Source organism: Centruroides sculpturatus, unplaced genomic scaffold, assembly GCF_000671375.1.
Source record: "Centruroides sculpturatus isolate CEXI.00-Female unplaced genomic scaffold, Cexi_2.0 scaffold431, whole genome shotgun sequence".
Lineage (NCBI taxonomy): Eukaryota > Metazoa > Arthropoda > Arachnida > Scorpiones > Buthidae > Centruroides > Centruroides sculpturatus.
Window position 1 is genome coordinate 57,082 of NW_019384619.1, and position 22,679 is coordinate 79,760.

A 22,679-nucleotide genomic window follows, 5' to 3' on the forward strand; every position below is an offset into this window, starting at 1 on the left:
GCCTGCATGATGCTGAGGCTGGATGACATTAAATATTAGCCACATGTTTTCATATTTTATGTCATCACAGAGAGCATGTATGGTGTATTGTCCTAACAGACCAAACACCATACATAATCTCTGTTTGTTAACTTGAATCACATTTCATGCACAGCACATGCCCTTCATTTGGTGTGTGAATCAGTACATGCTTAAATGTTTATTACAGAGAGAAAATAAATTTTAAAGAAAGCTCCAGCAAGAGTCACTGTGTACTTTGAAGTAACAAAGCTTCTCTTGCCACCTGATCTGATCACAAGGTGAGAAATATAGATAAGGACTGGTACTTTCTATTGAAAAAATTTTGAGAAAAATGAAAAAGAAATTGCTCTGCATGTAAGAGATTCCCATTCTGCTGCAGTTGATCAAATTAAGAACTTAGTTTCGGATGCTAGTGTTCAGGAAAAACTGTCTGTTGTATATTCATAAAATTTCATTGTTGATGCAATCACCAAATTAAAAAAGAAGCATCTTCAAAACGAAAAGCAGTGGGAATTGTTTTCCTCATTAAGAGATAAGTTAGATGGATTTGCCAAGCAAAAACTTGGGAAGAGCCTTGTTAAGAATCCAGATTTAAAAAAGGTTACAGAATGCAATGATTTAGAATTTTGAGTCAACACTCCTGGTAACAGTCTGAAAAATAATGTTGCAGTTTAGGCTTAAATTTAGCTAGTAATGTGGGTTTTAGTTATATATACAGGGTGATTCAAAAGTCACAGAAATTTAAAAAAATTAATAACTCTCAAACTATTTACGGTAAGATGATATAGTTTTTACAGAAATGTTTAGAAAAAAGCAAGATTTTTTTTAGGTGTAATAAAAATTTTAGTACCAAATTAGTTACATTTCTTGCCATAGATGGCACTGTAACATTTGTAAATTTGTTAAAATAAGAATAAAAAAATAAAAATGTTCTTAGTGTAAGCTCTAGTAACAACTACACAAATTATGTAATCTTATCAAGCACCATCTATGGCAAAAAATGTAATTATTTTTGGTACTAAAATTTTCATTACACCTAAAAAAAAATCCCACTTTNCATAAAAAGATTAAAGCAGATTTTACAAGATTTTAAATTATACAAAGTGTAACCAAAGGTACAGTATGTCTTTACATTGTTTGTGTACTCATTGTTTTTTATGTAAGTTCTCTACTGTAATAGATAAATAAATAAATAAATATATATAATGTATTATAGTTGACTGAAGAGGGGCAAATCCCGAAACGAGTACAAAACAATGTACCGTATCAACTCAACTAATAAAGATATTTGATGGAAAACTTGCCATGTGTCTTTGGAATACAACACAATACTAGTGTTTACTACGCCAGAAAAATTTATCAAGGTATTTAGCTTTTGTAATACAGGTAACACCCATATAACACAGGAGTTACATTCCAAAATATTGCCGTGTTATGCAAATCCGTGTTATATGAAACAAAGAACTAGTGTGAAAAGGGGGTTAGATTTCAAAAATTAAAAAACGTGCTGTTAAATCCTTCTTTAAATCGGATTTATTATTCGATTTTTTTATGGGTAAAATATTTATTTATTATTAAAGTAAATATTTTACCAGAGGATTATTAATGCTATATGATGATCTTGGCACAAGTGTCATCAACTGGCAACAGTTTTTGGGTGCTTTCGTTAATAGCGGTTGCTTTGCGTCTCCACTACAACAGGAGTGTGCTGCTGTCTGTAAGGCATTTAGGAACGATGGTGAAAGAAAGAAAGATGGCAGCACATGCACTATCAATAGTATCATGATGGAGGAATCTAATTTTAAAATATGAGCTTTTAAAGGTAAAAGAAGGGTCCCAATTGTAAAATTAAACCATTAAATGGATTATTTGTTGAAAGAGCATTCAATGTAGCAACGAAAAAAATTAGAATGCTCGTGTGGAGAGTTACGCGGAGGTATAAAAGAACACACCCTTTATTACATTTCATGTTGAACAAGGGATTCCCGAACTGTGTTACAGAGAACCCATGCTATAAAAGCACTGTGTTATACGGGAATGTGTCCCAATTCTCAAACCGTGTTAGAGTGAATCCGTGCTATAGAAGTGCCGTGTTATACGGGGGTTACCTGTATTTAATGGAAATATAACATTACAAAGTTTCATTTTCTAAATTTTCCTTCACATGATCATAAAATTGTGTCTTCTTTTAAAATAATATATATAACCTTGTGTTAAACAATCTATAGTCACATTCTTAATAGCTTCATTCAAATATAAACATTTTATTCTTTTACATCTATATAAGAAATTATTCTCAACAAATAGCTTATGTTTTTAAATAAACAAAATATATCAAATAAAACACTGTTCACAATTTTTCTAATTAATATAGTTTTAATAGCAGACATGTTTATGATTATTATTTTGATGCCCTTACACCAAACAGGTATTACACCAAGAAAACTTATAAAACTTAGCAAAATTAATTATTATGAATAAAATAAAAATTAAATGATTTTTTTTAAAACAGTTAAAACTTTTGAGTAAAACTTTAATGTTATTTTTGACAAAGGTTCCCCAACCTTTTTCGTATATAGACCTCTTTTAATTAAAAACAATCTTTTTCGATCGACCCACCCTTCAATATATAAATGTATATGCTATAGTCTTATGTAATTTTTAAAAACATCTTCCTACACTTATTTAAGAGAAAAAAATGTGCAAAATTTTTAATATTTTAAAATAAACTTTTTATATTTGCAAAGTTATATCGATTTCCTCAAACTTTCATTGATCCCTAAGGGGTCAATATCAACCCCAGTGTGAAACACTTGATCTACAGTATATGTTTATGCACTTTAAAAGTATACTCATTTACAAAAACAATAAGTACAACAAAACTGATAGTAGTGAACTTCCATGTCCTAGTACTGCTCATATATATATCATATCATAACTTAAATTCTACCAGAGCTTGACCATCAGGAGAGAGATGACAATTGTTGAACAAGAAATTTAATCAATTTTGCTTGCTCTATGGACATGAAAAATGCTAAGATGGCCACAAGTATGCTAAGAAATTCAATCTCAAACTTTTCAAACTACTGGGTGATCATATCTACTCTATGGATTCGTACATTGTCATCCTAAAAAACAGCTGCATTTTTTACAAAAACATAACATTTGATGAATGATGGTCATTCAACACTTAAATGGCAATCAGTCTTACTTTCTTTTGGAATGAATGCATCAAATTATAGCAAAAGAAAAAGATTAACATCACAGAATTACCAGTATTTCCGACAATTGGAACCAAGGAATCATCAGCTGGCACCACACATGCACACAACTATTTGCTGCAAATAAATGAATGCTTATTAGATTAAAACATTCTTTCATTGCTGAACACTCCATTTGTTTACTGCACTAATAGACATGATAAAGTGTCATTAGGTATGATGACTGGTTTTATGAAGCGACTATGCTATGGAGTTCTCAATATACTGTTTTTGATGAAATAAGCTCTTGTATTTTGTGTTGAAATCTATGCAAAATTGATCAGTTGCTGTTTACCATTCTTCGTTTGCACACTGCACTAAAGTCTGATAATCTCAATTCTGATTATGTATTTTAAAATTACTATAATTTATTGATAATGTTCTCATATGATATTTTTTATTTGCAGACACGATCATGGTCTCTGTTACTCACAAAACATGTGCAAATTCAATTACCTCAGAAACTGAATATATTCCCATTAGTTATTCTCCCTTAAAAATCACTAAGATCTCTCGACAGCATAACAGTACAGTAAGTCTTGGCATCATATTTCAACTATTATAAACAGAAAAAACTTTTTTCTGTAAGCCAAAATTTATTAGTGTAAAGGGAACTATTTTCAGCCTATTGCAAATCAACATCAAGTTGTAGATTCAATGTTAAAAAAAATGGATCATCAGTTATGAACTTATTACAAAATCAAATAATTAATCAGTATTCTTAAAATTAAGTTTTAAAATTGTTTTCTTCTTATTTCTACTTTCATTTCAAATGTAATTATTATTCTTTGATCTATAATTGTCAGTTTATAATTTTCATACTATGGACACTATGTGACTGTCATATCATGACAGAATTGAAGCAGAGCATTGTGCGTGTATCATCAGAAGAAAATGGTTACGGGCCACATAAGAAGGCAGCCCTTAAACTTGTCAGCCATGGAGAGGCAATCCTTACATTCACTTGGTATTGATTGCTCTGTTCTTGCATTTGTTTGTTTTTGGTGCCCATTTTCTCTTAGGTACCCACAGGTGGGGTTAAAAAACAGTATTGCACGTTGAAAACATTCATGAACCCCATTTTTTATTATTACATTTTTGGATCGCTCATTAAAATTAATAGAAACTGGCAAAGTTATCAGCACATCAAATTTTAAGAATGAACTCAAATTCTATAAGCCACACAGAAGAGACTTCACTAACACTCTTCTTATTTATATGTATTCAAATAATTGAGGAAAGTAGTGGAATTCTTATACTGAAAATAAGGCAACATCAGTGGTGATATTCTGTGGGTTCGCACCGGTTCGGCCGAACCTGTTGTTAATATTTTCAAAGTTTTCCGAACCTTCTTAAACACATGTAACATTTCTCAGTGGTTTTGTTTCTTTTAAAAAATATATTAAATATTTAAATATTATACTAAAAATATATACGTATTATACTCTGTAATACTACTAAACGAAGTTCAATCGCGATCGTCTCGAGAGTTCTCGAAACGAGATCCAGTCATAAGAGAGATCCCACAATCCTGCGCACGCAAGAAAATACAAGATTGCTGTGGAACACATGTCGGGCTATCGACAGCGAAATAAAAAAGATATTGTATTTCGAGAGACGATGACATCCGTCTATTATTAGATATATCGCAGGAAAAAATATTTTATTTATTTCTAACCAAAACTTCCATTTTGTTTGTCGGTATTCGTGACTTACCGCGTAGTTATGTCAGTTTTATCATCAGTAATATATATCTTTTTTTATTTATATGGGTATCTCAAGGTCAGTTTTTGCGCTAATGTTGCTAATGCACCATTTGAGCGAAAATAATTGTTAAGGAAAAATTTTCCGTTAGCGAACCCTTTGTTAAATATTTCGAATATCATCACTGGGCAACATTAAGTATTTTCTAAAATACAGATTTAATTGCAGAAATGCATGTCAATTTGAGTCATTCGTAAATGAAAAACATGGCCTTTACAAATGCACTACTTCTAAAACCCAAACTTTTGTAAAGATATTTCCAAATTTTTGTGAATATTTTCAAAATTACATATCTCAAAACAAACTGATTAGATGATTTACATAAATTTCCAATTAATTCTTCAATAAATATTAAATTGATTTAATAAAGTATGGATTAAATTTTTTAATTATTTAGCATTTTCAGCTAATTACATAACCATCATTAAGTTTTAGAATGAACTAAAAATAATTGAATGAATAATTGAAATGCAATAGAATACAATGTTAAATAGGTTATAAACAAAAATGAAACACTAAAAACAAAATATTTTATACATGTTTTCTGAAAATAAATTTCATTCTAAATTGTAAAAAAATATGAAGGCAAATAACTTTCTGTATGTGGAAAACTAAATTATTTGATGTCATTTTTCCAAATATACATCATCTTTTATTATTATAAAAATTGGAAAGTTGTTGCCAAAAATTAGGATGCAGAAAAATTGCTGGTCATAAGGGAATTGAAGGGACAGTTCTGATAAAGCAATGCATATTTCAAAATGCAGTCAGGCTTCTGTTCAGTCAAGATATGCAGCACCCACTTTCAAACTTGATGCATATCTGCTTCAGTGCCTCACAAACTGTTAGCTTCTGAACTGGATTTCACTGTCATCTGTATCATTCGGGAATCTTCAGCTATTAGCTACCAGCTGTCTTACCAGATTATCATCAATCTCCCGTGGTCATCCAGAATGCAACTTGTCTTTTGTGCAGTAGTCTCTAGATCTAAACTCAGTGAACTAATTTCTGACAGTGCAACAGTCAGATGGTCCAGTGCTACAATAAACTTTTTCCATCATTTTGATGGCTTGAATCAGAGGATTTGAGTCAAAACTTTCAGACACCATTGATCATTTCTTTTTATTTTTTCCAACATTTTTGCAACATTTTAAAATTCAGTTTTAAACACAGTTTTAAAAAACAGACTCAAAACACAGTTTTGTTACATCTCTTTCAAAAGTTTGTTTGAAGCTACACACTTTTTTAAATGCATTCTTTTTACAGAAATGACTTTGATTAATGTGATATTAAGGTAATTTAAATCCTTGGTTTTACAGATATTTTTCAATTTCTTCTTCCTTTTAAAACCTTAACTGCTATGGACTTCAAGAAGTCAATTCAACTACAGTAGAGCATCGATTATCTGAATGCCGATCAACCGAAATGGCAGTTAACCAAAAGCATTCCAGTTGGACTGTGTCATGCTGTATCGAATGTTTTTGATACTAGATTAACTTCTAAAAGTATAATTTTTTAATAAGAATTTTAATAAAATAAAGAAGTAATTTTTAAATGATACAATTGCCACAATTATTATTATTATTATACAAAAATTTTCGTTAGGCTTAATATCGAAGAAAATTCAATGTGAAGCGACATGCAACGGAGAAAAATTTAAACATAGGATATATTAATATACTATTATTGAGATATACTATATTAATAATATATTTTTTCGTACATAATCAGTTATCCGAAAAATCGATTTTCCGAACAACCCCAGTCCCCAATTGATTTGGATAATCGACGCTCTATTGTAATTCTTAAAAATTTTTTACATTCTTTAGAATTCAACCCCAGGAACCATAATACAATTCAATAAACTCTACTGACAACAAAAAGGGGAGGAGAGAAAAAATTTGTTGATTAGAACTAATTGAACATTAGTAAAGTTAAAAGACAGATATCCAGATGTTAAAAATATTGTATGTTTTTAAAAATTTGTATAATTGATAAAACTTTTTTCTGTTAACTAAGTTTATTGAACTGTATTGTGTTTCCTGGAGTTGGGTTTTAAATAATTTTAAAAATAAATAGTTGAATTGACTTTTTGAAGGAAAGGTGTGATCCAGATTTAGGAAAAAATTTAAATTAACTGCTGCTTAAATTTCTTTCTAATAGTCAATACTGGAGATATTTATTTTGTCCAAGTCTAAATAATCATTTTTGGCAGTGATTTTATATACACCAGGCACTTTTGATTCATCTATTGGAATTTTGCTATTTCCAATTAAAAGATATATTGTTAAGTTACAAAGATATGTATATTTTTGCTTTTTTACTGATTTTGTTTTGTTTTTTAGTGAACAAGAACAAAGTATTATGTTTTACTTGTTTTTTCTACTTCATATTTTTAACAAATCTTTTGTGTAACTGTTAACCATTTGTTCTGCTATAAAGGTTATTTAATCTAGTTCCTTAATAGTAACACAAATGCTACATGAATGTGTTAGGCTCCTTTTGATAAGCAATCTAAAAACAACTAGTATAAACATAAGCGAAATCAATATTGTAAATTTCTGTTGATATATGACACACAGTCCCTGAATTTTTGGATCCTAAGTCCAGAGACTGTTAGATTACAATTCTGAAACATCTCTAAGTTAAGCACCCTTGCAACAAAATATATCAGCAGCTGTAGAGTCATTAAGAACTTCTGGGATCCAGTGGCGTAGCATGGGTGTCAGAGGCCTGGGGCAAAGGAAAATTTCGCTGCCCCCTTATTTAGGTATCTCAATTTAAAAGACTAAAATATACAGTAATTCTAAAGAACTTTTCGGCAAGAACAATCATCATTATTGTGTATTGTACAGGTTACAAATAAAAAAGTGATGTACAGTAGAGCCTCGATTATCCGACCCCCTATCAACCGAGCTCTTGGTTAACCGACCGTCCTAGTCGGCAAATTTCAAATGTCCGCTATTGATGTGGCGCTNAAAAGTAGTGAATACTTTCAAAGTTCAAAGTAATAAGGTCATGAAAAAATGTAACTTTTACCTCCCTGCCTATTTCAGTAATAAAAAGTATGGTTTCCCATTAGAAAAAGCTTATAATTTTAACCTTAAAATAATCTTGACCTTTGACCTACACAATAAGGTCAAAGGTATATCCGGTTGTAAAATTTCCTGCTCTTTCCATTTCTGGTGTCAAAAACGTGTGTTCCCATTGAAAAAACAGACTTGACCCCCAAATGATCTTGAAGGTCAAGGTCACATCTGAGGTCACCAATTGATTGGACCCTTGACATTCTACAACTTTTGTCTATACCTTTTTCCAAAATAATGAGATCCAATTAAGTTATTTCAATGTCTCAAGATAAAAAATACATCATGTATAATGTAAAGAATGGTCTTGTTTTAAGTCTAAAAAAATGTATTGTCATTGGTAATACTAATATGCATAGCTTCAACTAGAGGAAATTGGGTGAAAATTGAGTTATTTTTTCTGGGCAGACACAGAGATTAAGTTAATAAAGTGTATAAAAAACACAAACCAGAGTATTCAACACACAAGTAACATTCAGTCATTTTTTTTCATTTGAAATGTCAAAAGCTGGAAATGCATGGTTTGCTGATTTAAGAGTCAGATTCTATGGCATTAGGAGTGCATTAACTATTTGATATCTGCATATATCAATCCCATGTAAAAACAAGACCCTAATGTATATTCTTAAAATTTAGACAAGTGACCATTCAAATTCAATGCTTTATCCATCTAACAAGGTTTCCTGTATTAAAGACACAACAATTGCTGTATAATATTGGTATGGTTTTATTGTAATGAATAGAGTTTTGGAAGATGTTTATATTTCCTGTATTATTACTAAAGATATTTACATGCATTTTACATTACATGGCACTATCTGAACATAAAATTTTATTCAATTACAGCATCTATACTACAGTTTTCTGAGAAATGCTGGTATTTTAATGTTTGTAAAATAATAGCTAAAATTTTTAAAATTCTTTTAACTTAAAGCTTATATAAGTAATTTCTTTTTTAAAAAAGAAAAACATTTATACTAAAACATACCATCCTTGAGATTTAGTCTTTTTTGGCATTCTACTTAGAGGAGGGTCCAAACAAGCAAGATGATAATGCAATTGACAACTATCACATTTTGCAAGTTGATGTTGATCATGTGATTTATGACAAATTCCACATCTACACAAAACAAGATAAGATTTATATACATATAAAATATTAAATCTAAAATATACACACATTATATATAAAATTTTTGTTTACTAGAATATCAGGCATTCATCTGTAGTAGGGGTTCCCAATCTTTTTCCATCAACCCCCTTCAATATTAATTATACTATACTATAATATATATAAAAATGTATATGCTATAGCTTCTTACATAATTTTTAAAAACATCTTCCTACTTTTATTTAAGAGCAAAAAGGTGCAAAATTTTTAATATTTTTAAATAAATTTTTTTATATTTGCAAAGTTATATCGATTTCCTCAAACTTTCATTGATCCCTAAGGGGTCAATATCAACCCCAGTGTGAAACACTTGATCTACAGTATATGTTTATGCACTTTAAAAGTATACTCATTTACAAAAACAATAAGTACAACAAAACTGATAGTAGTGAACTTCCATGTCCTAGTACTGCTCATATATATATCATATCATAACTTAAATTCTACCAGAGCTTGACCATCAGGAGAGAGATGACAATTGTTGAACAAGAAATTTAATCAATTTTGCTTGCTCTATGGACATGAAAAATGCTAAGATGGCCACAAGTATGCTAAGAAATTCAATCTCAAACTTTTCAAACTACTGGGTGATCATATCTACTCTATGGATTCGTACATTGTCATCCTAAAAAACAGCTGCATTTTTTACAAAAACATAACATTTGATGAATGATGGTCATTCAACACTTAAATGGCAATCAGTCTTACTTTCTTTTGGAATGAATGCATCAAATTATAGCAAAAGAAAAAGATTAACATCACAGAATTACCAGTATTTCCGACAATTGGAACCAAGGAATCATCAGCTGGCACCACACATGCACACAACTATTTGCTGCAAATAAATGAATGCTTATTAGATTAAAACATTCTTTCATTGCTGAACACTCCATTTGTTTACTGCACTAATAGACATGATAAAGTGTCATTAGGTATGATGACTGGTTTTATGAAGCGACTATGCTATGGAGTTCTCAATATACTGTTTTTGATGAAATAAGCTCTTGTATTTTGTGTTGAAATCTATGCAAAATTGATCAGTTGCTGTTTACCATTCTTCGTTTGCACACTGCACTAAAGTCTGATAATCTCAATTCTGATTATGTATTTTAAAATTACTATAATTTATTGATAATGTTCTCATATGATATTTTTTATTTGCAGACACGATCATGGTCTCTGTTACTCACAAAACATGTGCAAATTCAATTACCTCAGAAACTGAATATATTCCCATTAGTTATTCTCCCTTAAAAATCACTAAGATCTCTCGACAGCATAACAGTACAGTAAGTCTTGGCATCATATTTCAACTATTATAAACAGAAAAAACTTTTTTCTGAAAGCCAAAATTTATTAGTGTAAAGGGAACTATTTTCAGCCTATTGCAAATCAACATCAAGTTGTAGATTCAATGTTAAAAAAAATGGATCATCAGTTATGAACTTATTACAAAATCAAATAATTAATCAGTATTCTTAAAATTAAGTTTTAAAATTGTTTTCTTCTTATTTCTACTTTCATTTCAAATGTAATTATTATTCTTTGATCTATAATTGTCAGTTTATAATTTTCATACTATGGACACTATGTGACTGTCATATCATGACAGAATTGAAGCAGAGCATTGTGCGTGTATCATCAGAAGAAAATGGTTACTGGCCACATAAGAAGGCAGCCCTTAAACTTGTCAGCCATGGAGAGGCAATCCTTACATTCACTTGGTATTGATTGCTCTGTTCTTGCATTTGTTTGTTTTTGGTGCCCATTTTCTCTTAGGTACCCACAGGTGGGGTTAAAAAACAGTATTGCACGTTGAAAACATTCATGAACCCCATTTTTTATTATTACATTTTTGGATCGCTCATTAAAATTAATAGAAACTGGCAAAGTTATCAGCACATCAAATTTTAAGAATGAACTCAAATTCTATAAGCCACACAGAAGAGACTTCACTAACACTCTTCTTATTTATATGTATTCAAATAATTGAGGAAAGTAGTGGAATTCTTATACTGAAAATAAGGCAACATCAGTGGTGATATTCTGTGGGTTCGCACCGGTTCGGCCGAACCTGTTGTTAATATTTTCAAAGTTTTCCGAACCTTCTTAAACACATGTAACATTTCTCAGTGGTTTTGTTTCTTTTAAAAAATATATTAAATATTTAAATATTATACTAAAAATATATACGTATTATACTCTGTAATACTACTAAACGAAGTTCAATCGCGATCGTCTCGAGAGTTCTCGAAACGAGATCCAGTCATAAGAGAGATCCCACAATCCTGCGCACGCAAGAAAATACAAGATTGCTGTGGAACACATGTCGGGCTATCGACAGCGAAATAAAAAAGATATTGTATTTCGAGAGACGATGACATCCGTCTATTATTAGATATATCACAGGAAAAAATATTTTATTTATTTCTAACCAAAACTTCCATTTTGTTTGTCGGTATTCGTGACTTACCGCGTAGTTATGTCAGTTTTATCATCAGTAATATATATCTTTTTTTATTTATATGGGTATCTCAAGGTCAGTTTTTGCGCTAATGTTGCTAATGCACCATTTGAGCGAAAATAATTGTTAAGGAAAAATTTTCCGTTAGCGAACCCTTTGTTAAATATTTCGAATATCATCACTGGGCAACATTAAGTATTTTCTAAAATACAGATTTAATTGCAGAAATGCATGTCAATTTGAGTCATTCGTAAATGAAAAACATGGCCTTTACAAATGCACTACTTCTAAAACCCAAACTTTTGTAAAGATATTTCCAAATTTTTGTGAATATTTTCAAAATTACATATCTCAAAACAAACTGATTAGATGATTTACATAAATTTCCAATTAATTCTTCAATAAATATTAAATTGATTTAATAAAGTATGGATTAAATTTTTTAATTATTTAGCATTTTCAGCTAATTACATAACCATCATTAAGTTTTAGAATGAACTAAAAATAATTGAATGAATAATTGAAATGCAATAGAATACAATGTTAAATAGGTTATAAACAAAAATGAAACACTAAAAACAAAATATTTTATACATGTTTTCTGAAAATAAATTTCATTCTAAATTGTAAAAAAATATGAAGGCAAATAACTTTCTGTATGTGGAAAACTAAATTATTTGATGTCATTTTTCCAAATATACATCATCTTTTATTATTATAAAAATTGGAAAGTTGTTGCCAAAAATTAGGATGCAGAAAAATTGCTGGTCATAAGGGAATTGAAGGGACAGTTCTGATAAAGCAATGCATATTTCAAAATGCAGTCAGGCTTCTGTTCAGTCAAGATATGCAGCACCCACTTTCAAACTTGATGCATATCTGCTTCAGTGCCTCACAAACTGTTAGCTTCTGAACTGGATTTCACTGTCATCTGTATCATTCGGGAATCTTCAGCTATTAGCTACCAGCTGTCTTACCAGATTATCATCAATCTCCCGTGGTCATCCAGAATGCAACTTGTCTTTTGTGCAGTAGTCTCTAGATCTAAACTCAGTGAACTAATTTCTGACAGTGCAACAGTCAGATGGTCCAGTGCTACAATAAACTTTTTCCATCATTTTGATGGCTTGAATCAGAGGATTTGAGTCAAAACTTTCAGACACCATTGATCATTTCTTTTTATTTTTTCCAACATTTTTGCAACATTTTAAAATTCAGTTTTAAACACAGTTTTAAAAAACAGACTCAAAACACAGTTTTGTTACATCTCTTTCAAAAGTTTGTTTGAAGCTACACACTTTTTTAAATGCATTCTTTTTACAGAAATGACTTTGATTAATGTGATATTAAGGTAATTTAAATCCTTGGTTTTACAGATATTTTTCAATTTCTTCTTCCTTTTAAAACCTTAACTGCTATGGACTTCAAGAAGTCAATTCAACTACAGTAGAGCATCGATTATCTGAATGCCGATCAACCGAAATGGCAGTTAACCAAAAGCATTCCAGTTGGACTGTGTCATGCTGTATCGAATGTTTTTGATACTAGATTAACTTCTAAAAGTATAATTTTTTAATAAGAATTTTAATAAAATAAAGAAGTAATTTTTAAATGATACAATTGCCACAATTATTATTATTATTATACAAAAATTTTCGTTAGGCTTAATATCGAAGAAAATTCAATGTGAAGCGACATGCAACGGAGAAAAATTTAAACATAGGATATATTAATATACTATTATTGAGATATACTATATTAATAATATATTTTTTCGTACATAATCAGTTATCCGAAAAATCGATTTTCCGAACAACCCCAGTCCCCAATTGATTTGGATAATCGACGCTCTATTGTAATTCTTAAAAATTTTTTACATTCTTTAGAATTCAACCCCAGGAACCATAATACAATTCAATAAACTCTACTGACAACAAAAAGGGGAGGAGAGAAAAAATTTGTTGATTACAACTAATTGAACATTAGTAAAGTTAAAAGACAGATATCCAGATGTTAAAAATATTGTATGTTTTTAAAAATTTGTATAATTGATAAAACTTTTTTCTGTTAACTAAGTTTATTGAACTGTATTGTGTTTCCTGGAGTTGGGTTTTAAATAATTTTAAAAATAAATAGTTGAATTGACTTTTTGAAGGAAAGGTGTGATCCAGATTTAGGAAAAAATTTAAATTAACTGCTGCTTAAATTTCTTTCTAATAGTCAATACTGGAGATATTTATTTTGTCCAAGTCTAAATAATCATTTTTGGCAGTGATTTTATATACACCAGGCACTTTTGATTCATCTATTGGAATTTTGCTATTTCCAATTAAAAGATATATTGTTAAGTTACAAAGATATGTATATTTTTGCTTTTTTACTGATTTTGTTTTGTTTTTTAGTGAACAAGAACAAAGTATTATGTTTTACTTGTTTTTTCTACTTCATATTTTTAACAAATCTTTTGTGTAACTGTTAACCATTTGTTCTGCTATAAAGGTTATTTAATCTAGTTCCTTAATAGTAACACAAATGCTACATGAATGTGTTAGGCTCCTTTTGATAAGCAATCTAAAAACAACTAGTATAAACATAAGCGAAATCAATATTGTAAATTTCTGTTGATATATGACACACAGTCCCTGAATTTTTGGATCCTAAGTCCAGAGACTGTTAGATTACAATTCTGAAACATCTCTAAGTTAAGCACCCTTGCAACAAAATATATCAGCAGCTGTAGAGTCATTAAGAACTTCTGGGATCCAGTGGCGTAGCATGGGTGTCAGAGGCCTGGGGCAAAGGAAAATTTCGCTGCCCCCTTATTTAGGTATCTCAATTTAAAAGACTAAAATATACAGTAATTCTAAAGAACTTTTCGGCAAGAACAATCATCATTATTGTGTATTGTACAGGTTACAAATAAAAAAGTGATGTACAGTAGAGCCTCGATTATCCGACCCCCTATCAACCGAGCTCTTGGTTAACCGACCGTCCTAGTCGGCAAATTTCAAATGTCCGCTATTGATGTGGCGCTACAATATTTGGCTATGTCTTGGCTACTTTAATATTATTTTTACGTGTTTTAGCTGGCAACACTCATTCTACCATGAAAGGGAGCCAGTATTTAAACGAGACTTAATTTTCTAATTTTTAACGATACAATAGCGATGATTATTATTTTAAAAATTTTTTGTTAAACTTAACATCGATAAAAATTTAACGCGAAGTAGGTTAATAGCGATATACTAATATACTAATTACATGGGATATAATAATATACTACACTAATAATGGATTTTTTCATACTTTTCGGTTATCCGCCCTTTCAATTATTCGACCAACCTCAGTCCCCAATTAGATCAGATAATCGAGGCTCTACTGTATATGTTTAACAATATAATAATCACATTTATTACAAAAATTTTTACACATATGCCACTTATTGATATAACAGGTATAGAACACTTATGATTATACTTTGACGATCGACAAGATTAAGTTATTAATGAATTGAATATAAAACACAAATCGACTTCCAATTAGAACTAGAACAATACTGTTACTATTTATATTTTTATCATAGCATCACTCATGGACTTCCCTGAAGGGACTTATCCATACTGTAATCTAATTTGCAGGTGTTATTATACAATATTGAACACTATTCTTTATATGATAGAAGTCATTCTCGCTGAATATTAGTCAAACAATCCAAGCACAAAATAAAATAAGAGGAATCACTACAAGTCAGTACAGACGGTGTTGTCAGTCGCTACAATGAGTAAGATGTCATTATTATACATTCATTTAAAGAAAGGGGATTCCCCAGTTCACAGAATAAGTAATGAAAAATTCCATGCTCATTTCAAATCGGTCTGAATTGTAAGTGTGACAAAAATATGAAATGAAATGGTTCAAATTTTTACAAGATATTATTATTATTATTTATTGTGAAATTTTGCCACCCCCTAAAAGTGCTGCCTGGGATGGGCTGCCCCTGCCATCTCCACTATGCTACGCCACTGCTGGAACCTATTCCTTGCAATGCCCATCAGTTCAACCTCAATTGCATTCTTCACTTCTGCAGAAACAGAAGTCACAGGAAACAGGTTCAGATGAGTATGTTAGATGTGCAAGGACAACAGTTCTTTTACAAAAAAAATTTAATTCTATTCTTGTTGAACATAATGAATTACTTCCTATTTCATGATCTGGGTAACTTAAATACTGATTCCTCTAGTTGCATAGTTGCAGTTACATTCTCGACAGTATTCAGGTCCAATTAATTTCCAGGTCAATTAATCTACATCAGTGTTTTTCAACCTGTGGGTTGTGACCCTCAGGGTAGCAAAGCCTTACATGGGGGGGTCGTGGGTGAAAGAAAAAGACAAGTGTTTGTAGGTCCTACACTACAATAAAAAAACTAGAGTTTCGGTGAGAAGGCTGTGCCAGTTTATTTTACAGTACAATTGGTTTTTAGATCAATATTTAAGGAAAGAAAATTAAATATGTAGTTTTTAAAATCACTGATATAGTTTTAATATGGCCCTAGGGGGTCACCAGAATTTTTTAACTTGTAAAGGGTATACTTGTAACTTGTAACATATTCAAAAAGGTTGAAAAACACTGATCTACATGATGCACCTAGGAAAAAAGTTTTTTGATTGGCTTGATGAAGTCCATAGTTGAATGCATGGTTACACCATTTGCATAAAAATAATGCTGAGAAAAGTTACCAGATTGCAATGCATGTCATTATTTCATTTATTTATGAATCTGGGTCTTAAAATTAAACTTGAGGGTCAAAATTTTCAGCCAACCTGTAGGTGATGCCTGCTTGATCTATAAATCAAACAGGAGCACTACTTTTCATCCCATGAAATCATCTGTCATTTCCATCTGTATGCTTCACTGATCTACTGTTAACACATCTTGTGAATATTCAGACCCTCTTACAATATCCATATGTGGTCTCCAATAGCCCATCAGCTTCAGCTATTTGCTCAATTGTCTGATGTCTGTTGGCATGAAAGATTGAAAAAATATTTGAAAAGTTATCAACCTTTCAAGTTGTCCTGGTCACCTATTGTGTGTGTCATTTTCAGCCTCCTCCCTGCCTTCCCCAAATCATTAGTGCCATTTGAAGTCTTGACTGTAACAGGATGTTACTGTTATAAGCCTGCTTCAACATGATGCAAGTTTATTGGATCTTTGCCTAAACATGCAAAAATTAATGTTAAAGAACTGCTCAGTAAATGCATTTTCCATAAATTGTTGATCACTACAAACCTTGCTCAGAATAACCAGATATGCTCAGCAACCATAAGACCTACTTGAACAACACTTCTCTGCAAAGGGAAGTATGTTTTAAGATAATCTAAAAATTGCTGTGGGTGCTGTACTCATACATTCTCATATAGATCTAATCCCCAAGCTTACCACATATATTAACATGCATGTATCTTTTCAATAAAGACAGTTGTAATTAAGCTAAAATGAATTTTTGTTTGTATTACACTTTCAGCAATTAGACAAATTGAAAAAAAAAACCTTTGTTCAAGCTTCATTTTAACATTGTTAAAATATTATAAAAACACACATTTTCATTAATATTTGTAAAATGTTAAAAATAATCAAAACATATTAATCAATTTTTACATTAGAGTCAGTTCTGGACTTCTAGACAAGGCCACTCATATAGTAATTTGATAACCCTAAATTGATTTTTTTACATAGAAAATTTGTATTTTTCTACATTTTTAACCTTGAAACCAAATTTGAGCTATTATGAAGTGCTTTCTGCCAGTTTTGGTTTCAGTAACATCAAAATTTTTTGAAAATGTTAATTATAATCTGTTTTCTGTTTAATCTATGGTTTTATTGTTTAACCTTTTCTCTGTTCATTGTTGATTTTGAAAATCTAAGTTGTTATTCATTATAAATAAAATGCTAAGTTTGTTTATATTATCATAATTTTATTATGTTAGGTCTGAGCAACACTCTAGCTTATGTGTTAAAAATTTAATAAAAGTGTCAAATCAGGGAATCAAACTTTGATTCTAGTGCTCATAAAAACTGAAAGAAAAATGGGAAAAAAATAAAAAAATTTTTAGTTGAGAGACAATTAAAACTTTTAAAAAGGAGCTCTAGTGTGGAGATTAGGTTTCAGATTTACAAGAATTTGGTCATAAATAATAATTAAATATGAGCAGCAGTTCCAAAGTTTGATTAACTTCTCTTGATTGAACAAAACATGGTGTTGAATTTGACCCTTTGTGTCCCAAAATGGTCTGTTATCTATCTGGATATAAGAAACTGACTAATTGGAAAGCAAGAAATCAAAAGAGAATTCTTTAAAAACTTCAATCTCAAAATCAAGTTCTCTATCTCTGTTTCACTGTGTGAGCTGTAACTGCTGGTTCCACTGATCGTTGCCTTGGTTACATTGCCTTCTTGACTCATCTACAGTGTTCTACTTGTATGGACTTTCATTCCTATCCTTACCATTCGGCATCAGACCTTTTTAATCGTCATGTCTGTCATTGGTTTTTGGACAAGACAACTCCTTGACCAACAGTCCGAAACTTCTTTCAACTCTCCAGGAGACCAGCACCAATTGTCAACAAGTCATTCCATTATATGTAAGACTTAGAATTAATAAACAGTTTTATTTGTAGGTGTCAGTTTCACTTCCATCCACCCCACATCCGATAAATCCTGACACTTGTTTATCCCCCTATTCAGTGACCTCACAATTATTATTGATAAAAAAATCATTTGTAAAGTATATATTTTAACAAGAAATGTGTATAAATAATAGAAGAAAATACTTTTAAAATTCATTAATGAGAAAATTTAATAGATATTTTAGTCACCCAATATATTTACATTATCTTCATAAACTAGAACAACAAAAAAAATATGTTAAAAATGTACAATAAGAGCAAAGTTTCTGGTCTATTAAAATACAATAAGAATTTTTGTAAAAATTGTAACTGTAAATAATGATAAAGGGAATGTTTGAAATATAAAGTTCACTGATCATGAAAATATTTTCTATTAGTAAAAAATTAAAGAATATTATATTACTCTAAACAATATTAAGAAAATTCAGCATTTCAAAATTTAATCAATAAAATATAACCAGGATTAAATGTTATTTGGGATGTTTATCATCTCATCTTCAGAGCCTTCTCAATATGGTCAACTTTCAAACATATGCTCAGAAGTTAAGAATTCTGAGAAGGCCTTTAATTCTAGTTTAATCCTAAATTTTAATCAAATATAATTTGATTAAAATTTAGACTCTTGAAATAGTTGTTTATAATAATTTAATATTTATAGAGTTGAACCTGACATCAAGAGAGGAAAAAATATGTAATTATTTATGCAATTAAATTTCTATTATCTAATTTATGACTGAGTTAATCAGAATGCGAGTCCACATTAATTAATATTCATGGTAGTTTAGATATAACAATATAGTAGATTGTTATGTTTCCAGTAATCAGTCAATACAAACAAAATTTAATTTACTATTTCTTGGAAATTTTTTCAGATGTGAATTACAATTCTAGGATAAGTTTTTCTCCATTTATTTTTAAAACTGAAGATTATATTTTAGCAAACATAACAATTTCTATAAACTTACTCAAATATCAGTGATGAGGTAGATTCACTTCTTTTACTGCTTCGACTGGGTGATTTAGGACATCGCTTTGGCTTTAAAACTTCAGGTAAAGCATATTTCTGTTAAAGCACAAATTGTTAGGCAACTACAGTATTTAATTTTAATTAAAAAAAAAAATTCTAATTTACTTTATTTCCAAGATCACAAAATATTTTCCAATATTCCATTCCTCTTTCCTGCATTTGAGTATTTTGTTTTTTTAATTCTTCAAGTTCACTGACTAACTGCAAAAAATGTTTTTATTTAAGTTTGACCTGGTAAAATGATGCGTGAAAACTATTTAATAATAAACCTTTTCATATTTTTCTCTCAAACTCTGTTCTTGTTCTTGTAGTTGGCTATTTTGTTGTAATAATTCATCCAGTCGTCTTTGCATTGTTATCATCCGGTTATTACGATCTAAAAAATAAAATTTTATTAATGTATATTTCAAATAGAAATTATGAGTCAAACTTTTTAATTATTTGAGAATTTTACAAAATAAATACATGTAGTTAACAAAATGTCAAATTTAAACTTCAGATACTAAAAAACAAAACTACTATAAAAAATTTTTCTTCTTGTTATAAAATTTTAAAAATTAACATATTTGTGACACTGTGATATTACTTATTGGTAATGCATTTGCATCTTTACTGTTAGCCATTGTGGCATATGATGATTAACGTAAGTAGGGCAATTTTGGTAAAATGCAATGCTACTAAGCTACATTTTTATATTAGGTGTTTCTTTTGGGTTTATTTATTTATTTTTATTAAGTTTTCATTTACATTATAGGCAGTCCTTGACTTCTGGACAAATCACTTTTTTAATAGTACTTTGGTATCCCTATATTTCAAGCTCTTCATCCTCTTCACTTATATTACCTGCATTGTGTACATCTCATAGCATACGTCATCATCAACACTAATATAATCATTAGAGTTGTCACTGAACCCTAGTACATCCTGCACTTGCTGCCAATCATTTTCATCAACATTGTACTTCTGTAAATCACAATCTACAGATGGTTGATGATGATCATTTACAATTTTCTTCACAAAACCTATCTTCCTGAAACAATCTGCTACTGCAACACTTGGAACAGACTCCATGCTGCACTCAGGAAATGCATTGTATCTAAGTTTGTAAATTTTCACATCCAAATTACATTCCATGCACTGTAGTAATCTATAAAAAAAAAGCTGTTAGCAGTAATGATGTTTCAAGAGTTTTATAACACCTTAATTCATAGGCTGAAGCACTGATGTTTATTATTGTACATAATCCACTTACACAGTTTAAATAGATGCTGTTAAATTTATAATTATTACAGCACAAGCACATATTTTTGTATCAAGTCTAATTTTACTGTGATAAGAATGCTGATCATTACTGTACTAAAAAATAAAAGGGAATAAATATAATTTGTTAAATAATACGTTTATAAAAATTCTGCCATTTATACTATTGTGATGACTACATTCCTCTAACTAGTAAATGCACAGAAAACCAAATACTGTAGCCATTGTATGGGTAACCACAGCTGTAAGGTTTGCCATGTACATAGTGACGAATCATGCTGCATCAACTGTGTGAAGGCCAACAACACTTTACCTGATGAGAGCAAACACAAGACTGCATATAATGCTTTCTTTCAACAGTGCCCCATTACCAAAAGCATGAAAATATAAGCTGCCATTAGGACCACTTATGAATAGTACACCCACACACAACACTAATATAGGTAACTGTAAGATCATCGAGATTAATGTACAGAAATGCAAAGCTGTCTGCTTCCTCCTCATCCACACATCCACTACATATGATGCTGACATCATTCTCAAAAGAGCCCTACACCATTAACAATAAGTTAGTTAGGTTCAATGACTGGAAAATCTTCCCAGTCCAGGACCACGGCTATTGCACAAAGGCTGGTATCATCATAAGAAACAAGAATATTATTGCCTGCCTTATTACTCAACACACAACTGAATACATAATCACAGTTTGCATTACTGACAACAACACTTTACTTTTACATTTGTTCGTCTACATTACTTACACATCAGACATTGAGACTGCCATCGAGGATGTTCACCACCTCCATGTAGAATTGAAATTCAGAATGCTATCCACTCACTCAATGACAACAAAGTCCCAGGCCTTGATGGCATAACCAGTAGGATGATAAAGCATGTATTTGAGGCCATTCTGACAGCTTTTGTTATTCTCTTCAATATCTGTCTAAACACTGGCCTTTTTCCTACTCAGTGGATAAGGGCTAGTGTCACTTTTATCCCCAAACCTACCAGTGCTAACACTTACAAGAAATATAGATTGATTATTTCTCCCTCCTTTGGGAGAAGTGTTAGATGGTCTCATGAATAATCACATTAACTGCCGGTTGTAATATGACACCTTACCAAAGGGAAGGCCAAAGTGAGAAAATTTGATACCTAATGTTTTATTTTAATGTAAATAAAAGGGTCAATATATAACAGTCAGCAGAGGAGAGACGAGAAAGATATTTACACGACCACCCTGCAGTCGTATGGCCTTGAATGGCAGACCATTTCCCCCATGCAATAAATTTCACAACCCACTGTAATTAGACGTTTTCCCCTACTTAAAAATTTTTACATCTTTGTGTTAAAAATATTTCACACTTTGTTTCGACTACAAGTGATGATTTTTTTTTTTTTTTGTAAATATACATTAAAATGCACTTATATACTTTGATTTTTTTTGTAATATTATTTACTTTATATGCAATAAAAGAGAATACAGTAGAGTGTCGATTATCCTGTGGCCGCCAGCGCCAGAGATCCTGAACACTGTCTGGCAACACTTGCAAAGATCACGAACTCTGTCTGGCAACACTTGCCAACAAGAGTGGCTGGCAACGTCAAAAAAAGAAAAGGCGCGAAAGTTCGTTGGATTTTGTCCGGGTGTTGCCCGAGGATGTCTGTGACAGTTCTAACCTTTTCTAATAAAGTTCTTTTTTGTTACTGTTCGTGTTTGCCTGCTTAATGTTAGATCTAAACATCAGTAGGATTGAATGACAAAGTGGTGACCCGAACGTGATCCGATTAATGAACTACCTGGACTTTCGACTGAATTGGATAGCGAACAACTCTGTGTCTATGATGGAACTTTTTTAACAGGATATGCAGGTATGATCAGTTTCTAAATCGTAAATTCGATAGGAAGACGGTGGGTAAATCTTACCGAAGACTAGGAG

The 22,679-nt window shown here is 30.8% G+C and overlaps 1 protein-coding gene across 1 annotated transcript in view; it reads right to left on the bottom strand.

Annotated features, from left to right (window-relative positions):
* LOC111625427 (PHD finger protein 14-like) overlaps positions 1 to 22,679 on the bottom strand; it is a 111,481-nt gene that overhangs the window by 32,072 nt on the left and 56,730 nt on the right. Inside the window, exons 15-18 of the mRNA XM_023368568.1 lie at positions 19,749 to 19,855; positions 19,585 to 19,680; positions 19,418 to 19,515; positions 9,120 to 9,251 (exon numbers count right to left, since the gene is read on the bottom strand). Of these exons, the coding sequence (XP_023224336.1) occupies positions 9,120 to 9,251; positions 19,418 to 19,515; positions 19,585 to 19,680; positions 19,749 to 19,855 (433 nt within the window). The remainder of the gene's footprint in view (positions 1 to 9,119; positions 9,252 to 19,417; positions 19,516 to 19,584; positions 19,681 to 19,748; positions 19,856 to 22,679) is intronic.